At 42.4% G+C, this 20,134-nt stretch overlaps 2 protein-coding genes across 4 annotated transcripts; both read left to right on the forward strand.

The window, feature by feature from the left end:
- Position 1: 1 nt before the first annotated feature.
- Positions 2-9,594, forward strand: si:ch1073-513e17.1 (sialin). 2 transcript variants are annotated; one of them, XM_035428795.1, is made up of 11 exons: positions 2-95; positions 2,921-3,018; positions 3,464-3,681; positions 3,826-4,059; positions 4,141-4,315; positions 4,978-5,096; positions 5,573-5,734; positions 6,122-6,254; positions 6,767-6,914; positions 7,303-7,393; positions 7,805-9,594. In XM_035428795.1, exons 2-11 carry the CDS (start codon positions 2,928-2,930, stop codon positions 7,982-7,984), a joined length of 1,551 nt encoding a protein of 516 aa, XP_035284686.1. In that variant the 5' UTR covers positions 2-95; positions 2,921-2,927; the 3' UTR covers positions 7,985-9,594. The 2 variants fall into 2 exon arrangements, with proteins under 2 accessions (XP_035284686.1, XP_035284687.1); XM_035428796.1 differs by having other exon boundaries at positions 3,467-3,681.
- Positions 9,595-16,149: 6,555 nt separating this feature from the next.
- LOC118233278 (elongation factor 1-alpha-like) lies at positions 16,150-20,069 on the forward strand. Of its 2 annotated transcripts, none has more exons than XM_035428799.1 (8): positions 16,150-16,305; positions 17,032-17,198; positions 17,888-18,067; positions 18,191-18,487; positions 18,601-18,751; positions 18,852-19,108; positions 19,327-19,561; positions 19,649-20,069. In XM_035428799.1, the coding sequence occupies exons 2-8, from the start codon at positions 17,055-17,057 to the stop codon at positions 19,768-19,770; spliced, it is 1,386 nt and encodes a 461-aa protein (XP_035284690.1). In that variant the 5' UTR covers positions 16,150-16,305; positions 17,032-17,054; the 3' UTR covers positions 19,771-20,069. The 2 variants fall into 2 exon arrangements, with proteins under 2 accessions (XP_035284690.1, XP_035284691.1); XM_035428800.1 differs by having other exon boundaries at positions 16,176-16,303; positions 17,035-17,198.
- The last annotated feature ends 65 nt before the right edge of the window (positions 20,070-20,134 follow it).

Below are 20,134 nucleotides of genomic sequence, written 5' to 3' on the forward strand. Positions count from 1 at the left end.
GAGTCGGTTTGCAGAGCGATGAGGACGATCTGACGCCAGTTATACATCTGTTTGACCCTGATCGATCGACTGGACCAGTCGACTAGCAGTATCAGGTAGAGTCGTATGCAAGATGGTTATGTAGACACGAATCTGTTCTCTCTGTTTGTCCGGTGAACCACTTCATTATAATTCGGTTTACAGTACAATGAAATACAAACCGGTAGCCAACCGTCTAGCTAAATTACCAAATAGAATTGCGTAACTTGCTTGCTGTGTTATGAACGTAAGGAAGTTTATTTTGTTTGTCTTGTACTTAAGAATAGTTGTGCGATTTGTTTCCAGATCGATAGATTGCCATATAACTATGTTAGTTAACTAAGCTAGTTTTGAATGATTCTCACCATTCTTCCAACACTACTTTTTATAAATACTGTTTCACTACGCAGTGTCGGGACACGTACATTTTCAGCGATATTCATATCACTTACTTTGGTTAATAAATATTTTAATAAACAAAATTTAAAAAAACACAATAGTCACACAGCCATTCCTCACTCTGGCACATGTACAATGTTATTTTATGTATGACGGTCTCTTTTTTGTAACACAATGCAGAAAGTGTCCCTGGAAACAGGCTTTTGTATATTAGAATTAATTTGTGCCACTTTAATTTTTATTTTTGGTCTCGAAGTTGTGAAGGTGCCCACCGTTTTCGTCTTGTCGGTTAATGTAATAACTCCAATGAGTGAGAAATTACTGCATTCTGTGTTTCCAGTCAAGTGCGATTTACTAATGGGAGTAAATGATTATCACATGATGCACATATACACCAGGCAGACAGGGCAAATATCGAGAAATATTAAACAATGTGTGTGTCCATAGTTTGCTGGACCATCCATGATGGTCCACTCAGAAGAACGGTGATCACTGGCAGGCTGACATGCAGACACAATGGTTATTTGTAATCTTAATGTCCTGCAGATATGTAAATATGATTTTCTGATACCTCCCTTGTGAGTGAGTGTGTGTGTGTGTATGGATGCAGTCTTGCATGCTCCGTACTGTCTTCAAAGTTGTGTTGTTCCAATGACCTTCGCTGTGCACTTCTTGTACGTCGCTTCGGATAAAAGCATCTGCCAAATTAATATGATGTAAAGTATTTTAAGCCTGCTGTCCACTGCCAGAGCAAAAAGCCTCACCATGCTGACCGTGGTCTTTGTTTTGGTTTTAGCTTTGTCAGCAGAAGCGCTTCTGTCTGTGTCTTCCGGCTGTCATCAGCCACACACAGTCAGCAGTCCTTTCCCACTAATAATGGTCCAGTTTAAGGGCGCACCTTACCTTAGACCTACGTGTCAATATTGACGTACTTCCACAATGGCCCCGCTTCACACAAATCTTCCTATGGGCCAATGTTTGCTTCAGCCCTTTCTTTTCCACTCAATAGGTTTATTAGCATTTTTTATTTAACCTTTATTTACCCAGGGTAGGTTCGCTGAGCACGGATACTCTTTTGCAGCAACCCCCTGCTCCACACTCATACACATTCACACCAGGGAGCTGCCCAGTACAACCACAATCCTCTATTGTTGGCCACCGAGCAGCTCCACTGAAGGGAGAGAAATTTTTTTTTAGCCAATTAAATCAGGGGATGATTAGGTTTCAAGTTTTTGTGAGAGCCAACTTCAAACTCAAAATTTGGCATGGGTATGAATAATTTTGGGCTTAACTGTAAATATGCATTGTTAAAGCAACGTCACTACTTGCCATTCTCTTTACGTTGGAGATGAGAGAGACCCTGCTAATGGTCTGACACTAGTTTGTCAAGGTCTTGGTTTTCTAGAAGTGACACTTCGGTTGGTGTATGGACTACTGTATTTCTCTTCATGTAGGATATGAGTGTAGTAGTCGGGAGACCTGGCTTCTTAGGGTCGATGCAGTGAGTATATGAGCACTGTGGAACTCCAGGAATGTCATCGGCCTTGTTGTCTGCCTCCCTGCTAGCTATCCTCCAGGCATGGTTTACTTCCCCGACAAAATGTGTTACAATCAAAAGCCATCTTATGCCCATCCTCCGTTTACACACACACCCCCTCATGTCCACAGCTCCAACACCGACCCGCACTCATGCACACATACGTAAACACACACTTTATGTTATAGTTTTTTATTATTACTACTACTTTTTTTAGATTGTGGTCTTCATCATATTCTGTCATAGACACAGGCAAGCCCCACTATCACTTAATTAGATCATGGGACATAATTGGCCGCTACCTGGCTAGACCTCTGGCAGATGATTGTGTAGAACCTCCCCACTAACCAGCAGGCAGCAGAGGTTAGTCAATTCAGTTAACAAGCCAAGACATCAAGGCATAGATATCTGATGTTGAGTACACATTTCTCTTTCCTACCTTTGAGAACAAAGGACTCGGATATGGTACTCTAAGACTGGTGTGATGCTTTGCAGTAATCACTGACTATCTTGTTGTAACTGTTTGGATACCAAATTAAATTTAGTCAACTTTTCAACATCGCAGCCGTGCATTATAATTTCTTACATAATACACACTGAGTGCTTGATTTATCACTGTTTTGCTTAGATGACCTTGCTAGCAAACCTTGTTTTTCATACCGAGTAGTCAGTCAGTCTCAGGTCTAGTCTGAGAGTTTGACAATATGGAATAAAGTCCAAGGGCCCGATTTACTAGTCCTTTATCAAAAACTTTAGCACACACAAAAGTAATAACACAGCCAATGGTTGATGCAAAACCAATAACATGGCCAATCATTGGTCATGTTATTGATTTTGCACGTGCTAAAGGTCATATATGAGGCCCTAAGACTCATTCAACGCACATTTCCTCGTAAATTGACGGGCATCACTCATCTGTTGTAACTGCGTGTTTCTGTGTATGTGCGTGGTGCACTTGTCTGACAGGGTTGTCATGGCACGAAACCAGTGGCGCTCAATTAACTCTGCTCCCAGTGACCAAGATGACCAAGACGTGCCTCTGCTTGAGAAAGCGCCAGAAACAGGTGTGTCCTTGTGCAATTGCCTTGCTTCTCTTTGAGTTTTAATGTGAGGCTGTAGTTCCCAGTATGATCGCTTGCCCTTATGTATCAAGCGGACGTCAAGTGCACCTTAATTTCATTCTTCTTGGTTCTCATTTTTCAGTGAGTGTCTTGGCCTAGTTAGATTGAGAATGATTACTGTAACAAAAACAATCACATCAGACTTACACGTCAAAGAATATTGATAATATTGATCAATATATTATATAATTGGAAGGCTTTATTAAAAAAAAGAAACACTGAAAAGGTGATTCTAACAACAGATATCATTATCAATGTCAGTCATTTTTATAGTGGTAGCAGTGGTGAGACCATCTGCATTCATTTTAAATGGAGTTATTTGCATGTATTTCATTGGTAATGGATACTCAGTGTGGCTGGGGCTTGGCTGTGTTTTTGTAATGTTCAGCAGTGCCCCCACAGTGCTGCTCTGCTCGCTGCAACCTGGCCACCCTGATGTTCTTCGGCTTCGCTGTAGTCTATGGACTGCGTGTCAACCTTAGCGTCGCCATGGTTGCAATGGTCAACAGCACCAGTGTCCATCCCTCCACCAACCACTCCCTTGTGCACGTGTGCCCAGCCCCTCCGTCTGGCTACAACAGCAGCACTTCAGCGCAACAAGATGGGGTGAGGAACAGTTCTGCAGCACACACACACACACATATGAGTATGAGACGTGTATGTGTTTTCTAAATAATTGTTTTTAAATAAACAGAAGTCCCTCCATCCTTCTCCCGCTTTTTTCCCTTCCTCTCTTTCTCCATCTCTCAGATCCCTCAGTACTCGTGGGACACAGACACTCAGGGCTACCTGCTAGGGGCTTTCTTTTTCGGGTACCTGCTGACCCAGATACCAGGGGGGTACCTGGCTGGGCGTCTCGGGGGGCGGATCTTCATGGGTGGAGGGGTTGTGGGCACGGCGGCCCTCACCCTCCTCACCCCTCTGGCTGCTGAGCTTGGCGTCTACTGGCTCTTCGCCCTGCGGATGCTGGAAGGCTTCGGCGAGGTAAGGCTGCTTTTAATGTGGAGTTCGCGGTAGTGTTTCACACCTATTCCGAAATGTACGTTCCTCATGTGCGTTTATCAGGGTGTGACGTTCCCAGCGATGATGGCAATGTGGGCTTGCTGGGCTCCGCCCCTGGAGAGGTCGCGCCTCATTACTTTTTCAGGAGCGGGGGCAAATTTTGGTGCCTTCATGGCTCTTCCCCTCACGGGCTTCATCTGCCACACATTGGGCTGGCCAGCCGTCTTCTACTGCTGTGGTGAGATGCATACCAGCAAACATACACACACACAGACATCCACACACACACACACACACACACACACACACACACACACATACACACACACACACACACATACATACGTACACACAAACATACGCGCTCATACGCACATTCACTCAAACCCATTGATTCACATTCGCAAACACAATAACACATACACCTTCATACAAACTTGTGCACGCACACACACACACACACTCCTACAGTCCTACAAAGACGCATGCATTTATACGAATGCACACATCCTCACACTCGCACAGACACACACACACAACAACTCTGTTCCAAATGTTTCTGTTGAGCAGTACAGTTTTGTATTTCTTTGTATTTTTAGCTTTTTAAGTCAGTTTTTTGGAATATTTTTTTCAAAATTATGTCCGTGTTTTACAACTCCATTGCTTTCAATTACCAGAAGTGATTGTTACATCAGCTTTTGAAAGTTCAGTTAAGAACCTTCTCATCACATATTTGTGATCTCACACCCTAAAGGGTTAAGCTTAATAACTCTATAAATAAAGCACGCTAATCACAGTGATGTCACGCAGATCATGTGAGGACTGACCTTTAAACAACATATTCATAAACACACCACAGACCCAGCCATCCTGGTCTTACAACACTTCTTTACCCACCAGGGGGTGCTGGTTGTCTGTGGGGACTGTTCTGGTTCATCTGTGCGTCAGATCATCCTCGCTCTCATCCACGAATCAGCGATCATGAGAGAGATTACATCATCAGTTCCATTGGGTCTCAGGTAACACGTCTGATTCTGGGTGACTCATTTGGTTGACTCATTCTGTGGTGCGTAGATGTGCCTCACAAATCCGGGTTGTGCCTGTACTAGCAGATTTAGGTAAATCTACTGGGGCTGACAAGCAATTGGCTATTCCTTTGCCCAGGGTATGGGTGAGTTCAGTTGGTCTGTGTTCAGCTGGCAATCCTGCTGGGCGATTGCGCAGGTTCGGCAGTGCTGCGTGTAAAAACAGGTGGACGAGCCACGTATTTCATAGGAAAGCTGTGTGTCTCTTCCACGGGTCCCGTGCAGTGGAGTATACCCGTGAATGCTGTTGGGACATAACTGGACTTTCCAAAATGCGGTGGGAATTAGATATACACAGCCCTGTGTTGGGCAGTCAATTATTAAAAGAAAATAAAAAATATTTATCTGTCAACAGAACACCAAGTTATTGTACTAACTCCTCATCCTCTCTCTCCTTTTTTCTGCCACAGGGTGGTACCCATGGTTGGTCAGTTCCCTTCAAGCCCATGATGCTCTCTGTTCCCTTGTGGGCAATCATTCTCTCGCAGATGTGTTCCAACTGGGCATACTACACACTACTGACCTCACTGCCCACCTACATGGACACAGTGCTGCACTTTGACCTCCGGCAGGTGAGGACGAGAGGACGAGAGAGAAGGGAAGGAAGCAGGGAGGGAGGGATAAATGCCTACAGGAGAGAGAGAAAGGGGGAGAGGACATAAGGAGGATAATGGGGAAATGAGAGATTGTATCTCAAACCATTTTACTGTTGAATGTACAAATGGGTGACAAAGGAAAAACCTGAATAAATGAGAGGAGAAACATAACGAATGTAGATGCTTCCATACATGTGTACTGCATGATGCCATTATGAATTTTTGTTTTTTCCTTTAATTTGTCACCCGTCTGTATATGTGAAAATCCCCTCCCGTCTCATGTTTAAAGGGGTGGATATTGGCTGTCGTTTCTTCTCCTTTTCTGTCCATTTTCTCCCTTTCTATCTCTTTCTCTCTCTCTAGAATGGGTTCCTGTCTGCTTTGCCATATCTAGGTGCTTGGCTGTGTGCTGTGACGTCAGGCGTACTAGCAGACCACCTCCTGGAGAGGAAGCTGCTGAGTGTCACTGCAGCCCGCAAGATTTTCACTCTCACAGGCAAGGTGGATGGACTGGAGGACTACAGAGTGTGGATAAGGGGGGGGACAGATAAAATTAAAGAACCAAGATTTATATTATATATTTATACAATAATGTAATGGAATCCTTTGTTTTATTGAATGCCTTTTTGGCTGGACCGCAGCAGCAGGGCCAGCCCTACAAACGCGAATGTCTGTGACTGAGTGACTGAGTGAGTGATGAAGTTACACCATTGGTCGGCCGAGTTATGAAGTCACACCATTGGTCGGCCGGTCCAGCCATATACTAGGTTTTGTCCTGGTCTTGTTTATCTACCTTTGTACCTTGAGTTTTACCATTCGGGTAAGGCGTCTCATCCACCTTAGCCAAGTAGTACCCACCTCTTATCTCTTACTGTCTGATTTTATTTTAAAAACCAGTACCTTTCTGCCAAATGAAGCCTCGGTGTAATGTGTAAACTTTGCCATTGATAATTTCATCAGTTCCATCAGTATAACATTCTAATTTAGTCACATGTATCTATCGCTCAGGTCTCCTCCTGCCCGCTGTGTTCCTGGTTGCCGTGGGCTTCGTTGGGTGCAGTGGTGTGCTCGCTGTGACCTTCCTCACGCTCTCCACCAGTCTAGGGGGCACTAGTGCAGCCGGAGTCTTCATTAACCAGATCGACATCGCTCCCCGGTATGCGTGTGCTGTAACCAGGGTAACAGGGGCCTGCCTGTGCGTCAGGTGCCTGTTTTAGCTGTCCAGCCGTGTCAGTCTCGTTTATCTTAAGTTGTTTTGCCTGACTGTGTGTCTGTATCTCTGTCTGCACTTCTCTTTGTCAGCACACTTTCTCTGTCTCTCTCTAAAAAAACTTCAGCATGGTTTTATTGGAATGAAAAAAATATTATATGGCCAAAGCACGTATGTATTGTACATTTATTTCTGTACTGCTGTAATTGTTTAGTTGGCCTTTCTCTCTCTCACACTTGGGTCTCCATGTCCCAAGAATGTACTTTCGTCTGTGTTTGCTCTCTGTACCTGCCCTGTCTCAACCCCCTTCGGCTCCACACTCTCTCCCACTCAGATACGCAGGCGTGCTGTTGGGCATCACTAACACTTTTGGGACCATCCCAGGGGTTCTAGCTCCCATCGTCATGGGCTACCTCACAAGAGATGTAAGTGCTCATTTTGCAGCCCACTAGACCTAGTCTTACTGGCTCTGTGTTGGTACTGCCAATTGCTAATTATTTCCATGACTCCTCTTAATCAAGTACACCTACCGTCAAGCCAGTTCTCTCTTTCTCTCACTCTCTATATGTCTCCCTTTCCCTCTCTATTTAAATATCATTTTCATTGTTTAGTGTTATTTTGTTAACCCTACATTTATTCCACCAATGCTGTATTGCACTGTCATCATCCATCAAGTCAGACAGGAAGTCCAGGAACATGTTTTCTGACATAATTTATGCAAGGTGACATAAAAAGACCATACAATGATCTGCATAAGACATTGTAGGTTGAAATTAGGTGTGCGAGAATTTGTAGCATAAACAGATTTCTTGTCTTTTACCCCCTCCCTTTCACAGCACTCCTTGACTGGGTGGAGGAGTGTCTTCTATTTGTCGGCAGGGGTGAGTGCATGCGGAGCCCTCATCTTCACCCTCTTTGGCAGCGGAAAGATCCAGAAGTGGGCTTTGGAGGATGAGGAATTTGAAAGTGAGACAGAGAGTGAGCAGCCAGATGGACGGGTGTATGAAAACGCCTGACCCGAAGCAAATGGAGGACTGAAACGGGACTGAAGTGGAGACACCCTTCGTTTTGGGTTTGAGCCAGTATTAGACTGTCAGTCTGACCGTGTTGTACAGATTTTTATCCATTTTATTGCATGATTTGACAAAATATGCCACTGTTGCCTACTATTTAAATAATTCTGTGATGGTTTGAAATACTATACATTTTTACAGACATTGACACAAATCCATTCCACACACTCATCCACATTCACAGATACAAACACAATAATACAAACACATATGGCCATACTTTCATAGAAACAAGCCTGACCTGAAGCAAATAGAAGATTGAAATGGGGGTCATATGTAAACATCCTCCACATGGGGTTGGATGCAGTCTGACAGTGTTAAACAGATTTCATATATTTTGTCACATAATCCACCGCTAATTATGTCACTGCATGTCTACTGTTTAAATTATGTGATTGTTTTCAATTCTGTAGGTTTTTTACACACATTCATTCAAACCCACACCGCTCATTCACATTCACAAAAACAGACACAACAACACACAAAATATGCCATTGCTTGCCTACTGTTTGAAATATTTTGTGATGGTTTTGAATACTGTATGTTTTTTTAAATAATCAAGCACCATTGCAGTGATGGAACTTCCTGTCATGGTGCAGTGGTTCCCATGTACTGGCCATGCAGAAAGGAATCAGGGCCCGGTACAAGAAAGTAATCTGATATTAACGTGCAACTTTTTTTTATGTAGCAACATACTCATCCTCAAGTTCATGCAACTGAAGGACTTACTGCTGAGTATTTAATGTAAATTGAGAATGAGAGCTGGTCATCACTTAATATGATATAACTTAATATGATATTCCATAGATTTAGAAAAAAAAAAGAAGAATACCATTTTGGGCCTGGGTTGCCCGTTGAGCTCCTGGTAACAAAGTTTCAGAATTGCTGCTACAGTGTCACAGTGGTGTAAAAGCTCAGTTTTCTGGATATTAGACAGTAACTGATGGTACTTGTGTTTTTACGTGTATTAATCAAATCAAATCTTAATCTGTATTTATGCAATGTGTTTACTTTTTGTTTTAAGTAGTTATGGGTATATGGGAACATTCTATGAAACAAGTTTTTAGAAATATTGAAAGCCAAATACAAGGTACATGTGTTCAGAGTGAACATTTTATAGTAAACTTATGAAACTCATACAATATTATTGGATGTGCTACACTGAAGATTGTAAAAAAAAAAAAAAATAATAATAATTTCCAAACGTTTTATTTTATATTACATTCCAATCTATCCAGACATTCATTAAATGGATTAAATGGATGTCCCAAATCCAACTCTGGACAAAGAATGCTGGGAAAAATCAGTTTGTATGGACATTTTAACTTTTTACTGTTGACACAACTTTTTATGTGTTAGTTTTACAAACAGCAAGGTAAAAATCTAGCTGTATGTACATGAGACAAATGTACAAAAGTCTGTAATTAAAATACAAACAAACTCATTAAAAACCAGGAGACACCTCAAATGTTCAGGAAATCTTGCACTGCCACAATTCTGGTGTGCCTTTAGAGATGATTTTGTTTTAATAAATCATACTTATGAAAATCTCACTTTATGCATTGTCATTGTTTATTCCTGTAGGGCAGTCTTTTTACATTTTTCTGTAACAAGCCCAGATTAGGCCTAACGGTTACATGTACTCTGTAACTATTGCTATGCATATGAGATGTGGTGTTTACTATGTGTGAATGTATAACTTCACAATATCAACAACCCATTTTAACTTGTTTCTCACAACCCAGCAATGGGTCTCAATCATAGATTTTTACGTATAAAAATATGGTAACCACAGCTACAGACAGAGTCCTTTCTATATTCAAACATCAAAGAAGCAGATATGTTATACACTGCAGACGTTACAATACGTTTTCAGGATATTTAGGGGCTTCTGTGTGGCTATAAAAGCGATCAACTGAATAATTCAATTGGCTCATTACACCTGGGAGTTTTTGATCAACAGAACGGAAAGAAAAAACCAAGGCGTCACATGAGGTAACTCATTCACCAGGCGGCGCTAAATAATGATTTCCTCTTTTAGTCGGGTCAGTCTCTTGCATCAGATTTTGTTCACGACCCGGATGTGCATAGGGCCACGCGCATTTGTAGCATTGCTGGTTATATAGTCTATGATTAGCACTACGAATAAATATATTTTGATGGATTAAGATCCGTCGCCATTGACAGCGTCCAGATATTGTGGAATATCCCTGAATATAGTGTGAATTACAGTGTTCTTGTGCGATCTGGCATAAGCCATTGATGTGCGTTATTACGTTTATTCTAATGGTTTTGCTGGATGGTTTGCAATGAGAATTGTGTTACGCTGGGTAGTGTTGCCAAGTATCTGATGTTTGTTAGGTCTCGCGTATGATTTAATTTGTTATATCACGCAGGCCTTTCACACCGAATATCTGCTTCTTGTCTACTTTTAAAGACCGTGTTCTGTAGTGAAATACGTCAGATAGCAGAGTTGAACAGATCATATAAAGTTTACTTAACGTAAACGAGGGCTGATTTGTGCGTGTTCCTCCAAGTTTGACTAAACTGCCACGTGCGTGATGCACACTGAGAACTTTGTCCTGCAAAATGGTTGTGTAATTACATCACGAACACTGAATATAATCTGCTCGCGCCATGTCTGGGTGGGGAGGAAGGCTAGCAGTTTTTTTTTTGTCATCCTCGTTTAGTTTAACCGGGGGGTGTCCAGTCTTATCCGAAAGTGGCCTCTGGGCGCGGTTTTTTGTTTTTGTTTTAGCCCAACACTAAAACAGATGATCTACTTAAGGTCTTGATTTAAGATCAGATTAGTTAACTAGTTGAAATCAGATGTCGTTGTGCTCAGATAATGGACACCCCTGGTTTAATCAATACTTGTCTGAAGGAAACTGGGACATAGTACTCGTTGGAAATAAAGTAGAGTAGGCTACGAGCGCATAATAGGTTACGATAATATTGTCACTCCTAAATTGAGCTAAAATAACACACTTAAATACAGCACTAGCCATTTTTATCTGGTCATTTGTCGTTTCATCAATTTACCGTCAGGGCAGACAGTTTATTAGTTGCACTAGGCCATACACGTAGCCTACTTAACTATATGCTGTTAACAACACTGGCTTTTCCACTTGTTATGTAGCAAACGTGTAGATGGGTTCCCGTTTCCTGATTACAGACACGGTTTACCAACATATCCTGGACAGACATATTATGGAGTCGTTTGACTTTTTCAGACAGCTGTTTTCAACAGATAAGCCTGTAATACGAGTTGTGCGAGTAAAACCGGCCGCGCCTAGGGCTACATCGTTTTCATTGTCAAGTAGTGCTAAAACCCGCTGTCTGCATTAAAGTCCATGATTTAGTAACGACCATTTTTTATGCATCTATTGACGGTAGGTTCAGAACTCCGTTAATCATATTTTATATCGTCTTAACACTGATACATTACCTCTATTCATTTCACGTGGATAGAAGTCGCCAGGCGTATCAAAATGGCGGCAGTGTTTCAGCTTAGATGGTGGCCATCTTTGTGGTGGCAGCTGGAGGAATTATTTTGCATAAGGTACAAAATGAATTGGTGAAACAACATAACTGTTTACGTTCAGACTTGTCATTTTATTTAAAAATGTGTAGTGAATTATTAAATGAGTGTAGTGAATCCATCATTTGTACTTGAATGTGCTTTCTAACCGTTGGCTTTACATCTGGTCACACATTTATGATTTTACTTACTTTCTTACAATTAAGTTTACGAGGATCACAATCCAGGAAATGTAGATGTCATTGTTTTACCGGCAACAACAACAACAACAAAAAACAGTCATCCTGAAAGGCACAAGATAAGTGCAACGTCAGCATGTTTTTGTGTAGACGCAGACATTTCTCTTTAGATAACTTTTATTGTGTCAATATTCACTATTGAGCACTGCATCATTTAGCAAAATTATTTACAGCTTTTTAACTCTTTGCAATAATATATTGGACAAAAACATTTTTATAGACTTCTTAAACTTTTCACTGAAGTATAAATCATGCATGTAAGAAGTTGGTAGAACCAGATTTGAAAAAGATGACAAATTTGACCACAGTTTTGTGATATCTGATGCTTATTTGCTGCACTGTCAATGAGTGAGGGAGTCTTTGGTCCGATGTTTTATGTGTGTGCTGGCATGCTGTCATGTCAAATTTCTCCGACGAAATGATAAAAGGCAGGTCCAAAGCAAAATTTTAAAGGGCTGTACCTTAGAATGACGGCTACCCCTGGTTGGATGAGAGGTTTTCAGAATTGACAGGATGACAGATTTAACAGCTTTTTTTGTCAGGTAGTCATTTGAGTGTTGTAGGGGAAACCAGGTGGATATTTGCACAAATATGACATGTTAAATTAATTAGAAATTGTCAAACTAAACTAATAAAAATATGATGATCTAGATATGATATAAACCTAAGTCATATTTATACCATTTTGTAAGTTCTAACAGTTCATAGGGTAGCTGTCATACAGGATTCAGGCTGCTGTACTAGTATCATGTTGGCTAGTCTATATCTCGAACATCTGATTTTTCAATCTGTCAAGTCCAGAAATATACAGTTAATTTAAATGCCATAAACTAATAGATATTTTCTTCACAATTGTGGAAGCTACCTGTGTTTGGACTTTTTTTCAGTGTAACACCTGAGGCAATTTTGCAGAATTGACATGACAGAGGTATGTGGACACCTGACACCCAACATCTCCAAAATTATTAATATGCAGGTGGTCCACCCTTTGCTGCTATAACAACCTGAGGTCAGGGCTCTGTGCAGGCCAGGCCACATCTTTCACAACAAAACCATTTCTCTATTGATCTTGCAGAGTGCCTGTGGGGATTGTCAGGCTGAAATAGGAAAGGTCCTTCCCCAAACTGTTGGGGAAACACAGAATTGTCTAGATTGTACACTGTGCCATTAAGATTTGCCTTCACTGGAACTAAGGGGCCTAGCCCATAACATGATAAGCAGCCCCAGACCAAGGGGTGTCCACATACATTTGGTCATATAGTGTATTAGAAAGACAGACGCACAAACTCACAAAGGTGTACGCCCAGACAGCGAAGCCTCCTTTGAAATCAGCTGTAGAACAGACCGCCCCCCTGGCTTCAGGTATATGACTCACTGCAAACATTCTGCCCGCCCTTTCAGCCCTTTGCCTGGTTAATATTTGAAATATTTTGTCCAGCGGCAATAAACAGGCAGATCCTGGGAAAGAAGCATGAACAGTCACAGAGTTCACAGCTCACCCAGCCAGTGAGACTGCAAGTGATACATCTGTTCATGGTTTCTCCTCTGCAGCATATATTTCTCTCTCTTTCTCTCAGACTCATCACATGTAATCTGGGTGGGGCGGAGCATGGGGCCTGGCAGGCACATGGACAGCTGCTGTTGTTCTTAACTGACTGTCCCGCTGGCAGATTGATGGGATACATCGTCACTCCGACCACCACTCAAAATGTCACCCACTGCACTCTGTTGGCATGTTCATTCCGGGCCTCTCTTTTATGTCAGCGCTTGCAATCGAACTCGAGTTCTTCTCCCTGCCGTCTCCTTCCTTCCCCATCACTCACCATCCCTGTTCGCAGCTGCCCTCCTTCACAAGCAGGGACTGGAGTAAGTAGGTGTCTTTGCACATGACCCCTTAAAAGTTTGGCAGGGCTTCGGGATGCTTGTTATTCTGCTAAAATGATTATTTGTGGACCATGGATCCCACCAGTTTGGAGCTGTTTAAATGGTGGTACTATGAAGCATTCTAGAGTCATCTGCCATTTTAACAGGATATTCCTCTCATTGATTTGAATGTGATTCTTGAGCAACAGCAACTATAGCAGTGTGAAAATGAGTAAATAATGAATTATCTGTGTGTACAATTGAGAATAGTTCTAGATTAAAATAACTATAAAACAATATGGGCAGTCAACACTGAGTTGAGTTTGGGCCAAATGCATGTTTAACCTGAAAGGCTACTGTCAGTTTACAAACCAGGAACCAGTTCCCAGCTCTGCTGGTGGCACCGACACGCTTCCATTACTTCAGCTGTCAGACTCCCAGTAGTGAAACCTCATTTGGCAGCTGCCCAAATCTCACGCATATTTCCTCCCCTTTCTAACGATCGAAATACAGTTGCATGAAATGATGTACCCTGCTCCGATTTATTGTTTTAATAATCGTTTCCCCACTCTGCCATTGGGACAGAGTGGCTGGGAATGTTGTTCTTGAAGTATTACATTACATTACATTTATTTAGCAGATGCTTTTATCCAGAGCGACGTACAATAAGTCCATACTGAAGTATCTCTCAAGTAACAATTATTTTCTCAGTTATAATTCAGTCCATCTTGAACAGTTACAATATACAACATTGTATAACAGCAAAAGCAAACAAATTTAATTACATTTTTTTGTATAGTGCTTTATACAGAGACACTGTCACAGAAACTTAAGATGGAATGATGTAAATATACACATTTATAATTACAGACTAACAAACTTTTCTAGTTGGTGAGTTGCAGATTATCCTTCTAAAATGTAAAATTAATTTATTCATCACAGTCCCTAAGGAGGTTGCAGATGAGGTGGTTGTGTGTTTTGCTATAGATTAAATATACCTCCTTCCCAAGAAGAAGGGGGTATTGTCACCAGATTGGACAGGTCTGTAAAATATTAATAGTTATCTGTTTTGGTATGAAATAAGTTTTCTTATTTGACAGGGTTTCACATACATATGCACTCTATCCATAACGACTCTTACTACAACAGTGGCGTCAAATATTTCCCTACCCTGATTACTCCCAAGAGCACAGGGCAGTCTCTCTGCTTTCCTCCCTCTCTCTTTTTCTCTGGATTGAAAGCAGCAGCTGAGAGGAAGGCCAGTGGCTGTCACCTGAATGTGAGAAGAGTGAATGAAGAGAATCAAACAGTTGATTTTTACACACCCAATGTTTTGGCTATGATCAATTTCCCACCTAGAATCAAGCTTTGCTAATGATGCAAAGACACAGAACTGGCTAAGAAACAGCTGAGCAGCTAACTGCCAAAGCCAAACTACTTTTGCTTCCCTAAAATGGTGGGACTATGTATGAAAAGGGCTGTGATTCCTGCACGGATCACCTGATATGGTAAATACCCTCAAGTTAAAGCTGACGGTCTGCACTTTAACTTAATATTCATAGTTTTATTTAAAATCCTGTGTGCTGGAGTACAGACCCAAAACAACAAAAATTGTGTCACTGTCCCAATACATTTGTATTTAACTGTATATCAGATTAATATACTCCATTTATTTAAACAGGAATGGGTAGCCTATTCCAGCTGCCGGAAAACAAAAAATGTCTATTTTTAGTCACAGGCCCGGAGGGTACAAATATTTTACAGGGCTGGATGTCTAGCATTTTTACACATATTTTCACAACCTGATTTTCAGGATTTGAGGTAATGGTTTTCCATGACTGGAGGGTGACATATTGCCTGTTAGACCAGTTTTCGTGGGAAAAAAGCATGTCCAGGATAAGTTAAATTCGTGAAATTTAGCGAAACGTGTTTAGTTCTCATCCATTTGTTTCCCTTCTTCACACCATCTTAGCTTTATGTCTTCTGAAGGGTGGTACATTTAAACAGAAAAATAACCAGGAAACAACTATCAAAAGGGAGATTCATTTTTTGTCAGACTAAATAGGCTAACAACAAGACGACCGCTGACATAAAAGCTACTAAGCAACGGCAAGGCCTATTCTGTGATTTCCCGCTGGTTTTACATTGCCGAGCTACAATTTATCTTCGGAGTGTATCATTAGTTTAACAAGGAAACAAAATGACAACAGGCATGACAAAATACACTGCAAACACTATATAACAATATGTCGCCCATAACATATTAAAAAATGTCACACAAGAAGTTCATTTTCATTTGTGGCCCTATCCACTTCTATTAAAACCAGAACTGCAGCTAGTCTACATAACGATTTTGAAATCCTTTTTTGAGGCTTGCCACATGACGTCGACATAAAGTTTTCCACATTCTAAACGACATGGTGACGTACGTCGACAGGCGGGGAAATTTTGCCTGAATTCTGTGATTTGTGGGTGGATTGGGGAGGGGAGAGGAAGTTGGGGGGTGCAGCCCTGACTGGCCGCCTCCCCGCGTATAAAAACTCCGACACAAGCCTTTCTTCCTTCTCTTTCTGTTACCTGGCTAGGGGCAGTAGCTGCGGCCGAGTGATCGCGTAACACCGGTAAGTATTTCGCATTACTTGCCTCCTGGTCAAATGGAATGTAGCGTACTTTTCCATTTTTTGTTTAGTAAAAAGGAAAATCAACTTAATTACAGAAAGCTCCACGGCACATTTTCTACAAACAATGGATGTATCACTTACAAGATTAGTAGGCTTTTATTCCAAATTTGGTCGTCTCGCAAATAATCGCATGGGCCTTTTAAATTGTTACTTGTATTGATACATTCGGTTTTTTCTAAATGTATTGTGAGAAATGTTAACTTTTTGTAGCGTTTGGAAACTGCTGGTGGGGGAGGGGAGCAGTGGACAGAACAAAGGAGTTTTCCCCGGCAAACTAGGCCTTCAGTATGAAGGAACTTGATTCTTTTTCTGAACCCCTCACCCGAAAAGACTGTGCCCAGAACTGGATCTGGGTGTGGTGATGTTTTCGAATGTCTGGCCCATGGTCTGGCCGTAGGTTAACTTAATACGACGTGGCCTTAAGCAACACGTGTCGTATTGGCTCCCGGCCCGAATCTGAGTACCGGGACCGCCAAAAGGCCTTGGTTGTCAATCTGATGTCTTTGGAACTATTTTGCCCTGGGCACAAGTGTTTTTGCATCCGTTTTGTTTAATGCACAGCGGCGTTTGTCTGCAGGCTACATACATTTTGGAACTAGGTTTCTTTTTTTTTCTTTTTTGTAAGCCAGATTGGGGAAGCTTAAGTGTGACTTGTTTTACTCACAGAAACGAAACGAAACGAAGTAACCATGGGAAAGGAAAAGTTTCACATCAACATCGTGGTCATCGGCCATGTCGACTCCGGCAAATCCACAACTACCGGCCATCTGATCTACAAGTGCGGGGGCATTGACAAGAGAACCATCGAAAAGTTCGAGAAAGAAGCTGCTGAGGTGAGTTATCACAAATGTGTTCCTGCTAATGTGGACTAAAGATGGCGGCGGAAACGTGCGTGCCCTGGCCATTGAATAGGGAGAACCAGTGTACGGGGCCTTGAAGCCGGGTGGGCATGCGATGGGCGGAGCATGCGCAGACTCAGTTTCGTGTGTGGTGACGCTGCACTTTGTATAGGGCTTATAGGTCAATTTGACCTGAACATTTTAACGGCTGTTTTTAAACGAGGCCCTCTAATTTACATTCTATTGTAGATGTTCTGAGTGTGTTTTAGTGACTTATTTTAACTTTCGGTTGTAATTGCTACGGTTGTCTGGAGTTGAAGGGGCATTGGATCATTTAACTTGAATGAACTAGGCTATATGGCTAGGATTCCATGTAGCTACTAAAACTTACTGAATTGTGAAACTATGAAGTTATAACATTTAAATCTTTGTTTAAATCCTTTGATAATTTTAGATGGGCCAAATTCACACTTACACTGGCTAAAATTGGTGGCAAGTGGTGCATTAAATGCTTTAGTGTGGTTAAAATTACATTGTACATACTGAAGAATATCTAAGGCCTAAAGATGTTTCTTAAGAAACTCATAAGTTATGCTTTTCTAACACTGGTTTTCTGTTATTTCGCACTTGAAATGTCAGTTTTGAAGCTAAATATTCAGTGCAAGCAATTTGTATGTTTTCAGATGGGCAAGGGCTCCTTCAAATATGCCTGGGTTTTGGACAAACTGAAGGCAGAGCGTGAGCGTGGTATCACCATTGATATTGCTCTCTGGAAGTTTGAGACCACCAGATATTATGTCACCATCATTGATGCCCCTGGTCACAGAGACTTCATCAAGAACATGATCACTGGAACATCACAGGTAGGATGGTTATCTTAAACTGGGGGAATGTGGCTTGGCAGCCATTAAGCTTGACCAGTTTGGTTGTGTGCTTACATTGGTTCCTCTGCAGGCTGACTCACTCTGCCTCTCTTCCCTCTGTAGGCTGACTGTGCTGTGCTGATTGTGGCTGGTGGTGTAGGTGAGTTTGAGGCTGGTATCTCCAAGAACGGACAAACCCGTGAGCACGCCCTCCTGGCTTTCACCCTGGGAGTAAAGCAGCTCATTGTGGGAGTCAACAAGATGGACTCCACTGAGCCCCCCTACAGCCAGAAGCGTTTTGAGGAAATCACCAAGGAAGTCAGCGCTTACATCAAGAAGATTGGCTACAACCCAGCCACCGTTGCCTTTGTGCCCATCTCTGGTTGGCATGGTGACAACATGCTGGAAGCCAGCAGCAATGTAAGTGTTCCTGCAGTACTAAGTTTGTACACTTCAGTGGACTTTGAACATTACCCTGGCAACTAAGCTGTTCCCCCTTAGTTTGTGCAAACCACTGTGTCTCTGCCACACAGATGTCCTGGTTCAAGGGATGGAAGGTTGAGCGCAAGGAGGGAAATGCCAGCGGCACCACCCTGCTGGAGGCCCTTGACTCCATCCTGCCCCCTGCCCGCCCCACTGACAAGCCCCTGCGTCTTCCCCTGCAGGATGTCTACAAAATTGGAGGTAAAGTCCAGTTTGCTTAGTTTCAGGTTTATTGTATTTATCTGCTTGGGTCATCAGTGGCTCTGCCCTGAACAGTACTGACATTTCTGCTGCTTTCCAGGTATTGGAACTGTACCCGTGGGCCGTGTGGAGACTGGAATCCTGAAGCCTGGTATGGTGGTGACCTTTGCCCCTGCCAACGTGACCACTGAGGTCAAGTCTGTGGAAATGCACCATGAGTCCCTGCCTGAGGCTCTTCCCGGTGACAATGTTGGCTTCAATGTCAAGAACGTCTCTGTCAAGGAAATCCGTCGTGGCAACGTAGCTGGAGACAGCAAGTGTGATCCCCCCATGGAAGCTGGTGTCTTCACTGCTCAGGTAAGGTGCCCTAGTTGGCTTAAAGTATTCTACCCATTTAAACTGGTAACCCTACATTCTCCAGCTAAATGGTCTTGATTTCGTTAGTGCTGACTGCTGTCTTTCTATCTTAAGAAGTTCATATGCGTTTAATCCAGGATTCGAGCAGTTACTGCAGTTAATGCAGTTTGTAGTGTGCTTGTGTTGAAGCTGCCTAACCTGATCATCTCTTTCTGCAGGTCATCATCCTGAATCACCCTGGACAGATCTCCCAGGGCTACGCCCCTGTGTTGGACTGCCACACTGCCCACATTGCCTGCAAATTTAGCGAGCTCAAGGAGAAGATTGACCGCCGTTCTGGCAAGAAGCTTGAAGACAACCCCAAGAACCTGAAGTCTGGAGACGCTGCCATTGTTGACATGGTTCCTCAAAAGCCCATGTGTGTGGAGAGCTTCTCTGAATACCCCCCTCTTGGTGAGTTGCCTTCTAGTGCATTTGCATCTTGAATGAGGACAAGTTTGAGATTGAAATTGCTAAATTAAATGCAACTTCTTTCTATAGGTCGCTTTGCTGTCCGTGACATGAGGCAGACCGTTGCTGTTGGTGTCATCAAGGCTGTGGACAAGAAGACTGCCTCCAGTGGCAAGGTGACAAAGTCTGCACAGAAGGCTGCCAAGAAGTGAATTCCTCCCCCCCAGGCTGTCCCTCAGGGCCTGGGGTCTGCAGTGCCCCATTACACCTTGTCTCAGAACCTGAGCTCCCTCTTAAAGGACTGGCTAATGCTGATCAAAACTCATCGCAAAAGTTTCCGCAGGAAAAAAAAATCAAGGAAATTCTTGGCTTCATAAATTGAGTGACAGTGCCTCTCAGTTTAAATTTGAGTTGATTGGAAAGCTGCACTTGTTTTGAACATGTCACTTATTGGATTGGAAAGAAGCTGCTGTTAAACTAATAAAGGTCTTTGGATTTCTTGATCATTTAATGAGTTTCCTCCTTTCCTTCTAACTTTGAGCAAGCATGTGGTAAGGGGGTGAAGGTGTGGGTTGT

Source organism: Anguilla anguilla, chromosome 8 (genome assembly GCF_013347855.1).
Source record: "Anguilla anguilla isolate fAngAng1 chromosome 8, fAngAng1.pri, whole genome shotgun sequence".
Taxonomy (NCBI): Eukaryota; Metazoa; Chordata; class Actinopteri; order Anguilliformes; family Anguillidae; genus Anguilla; species Anguilla anguilla.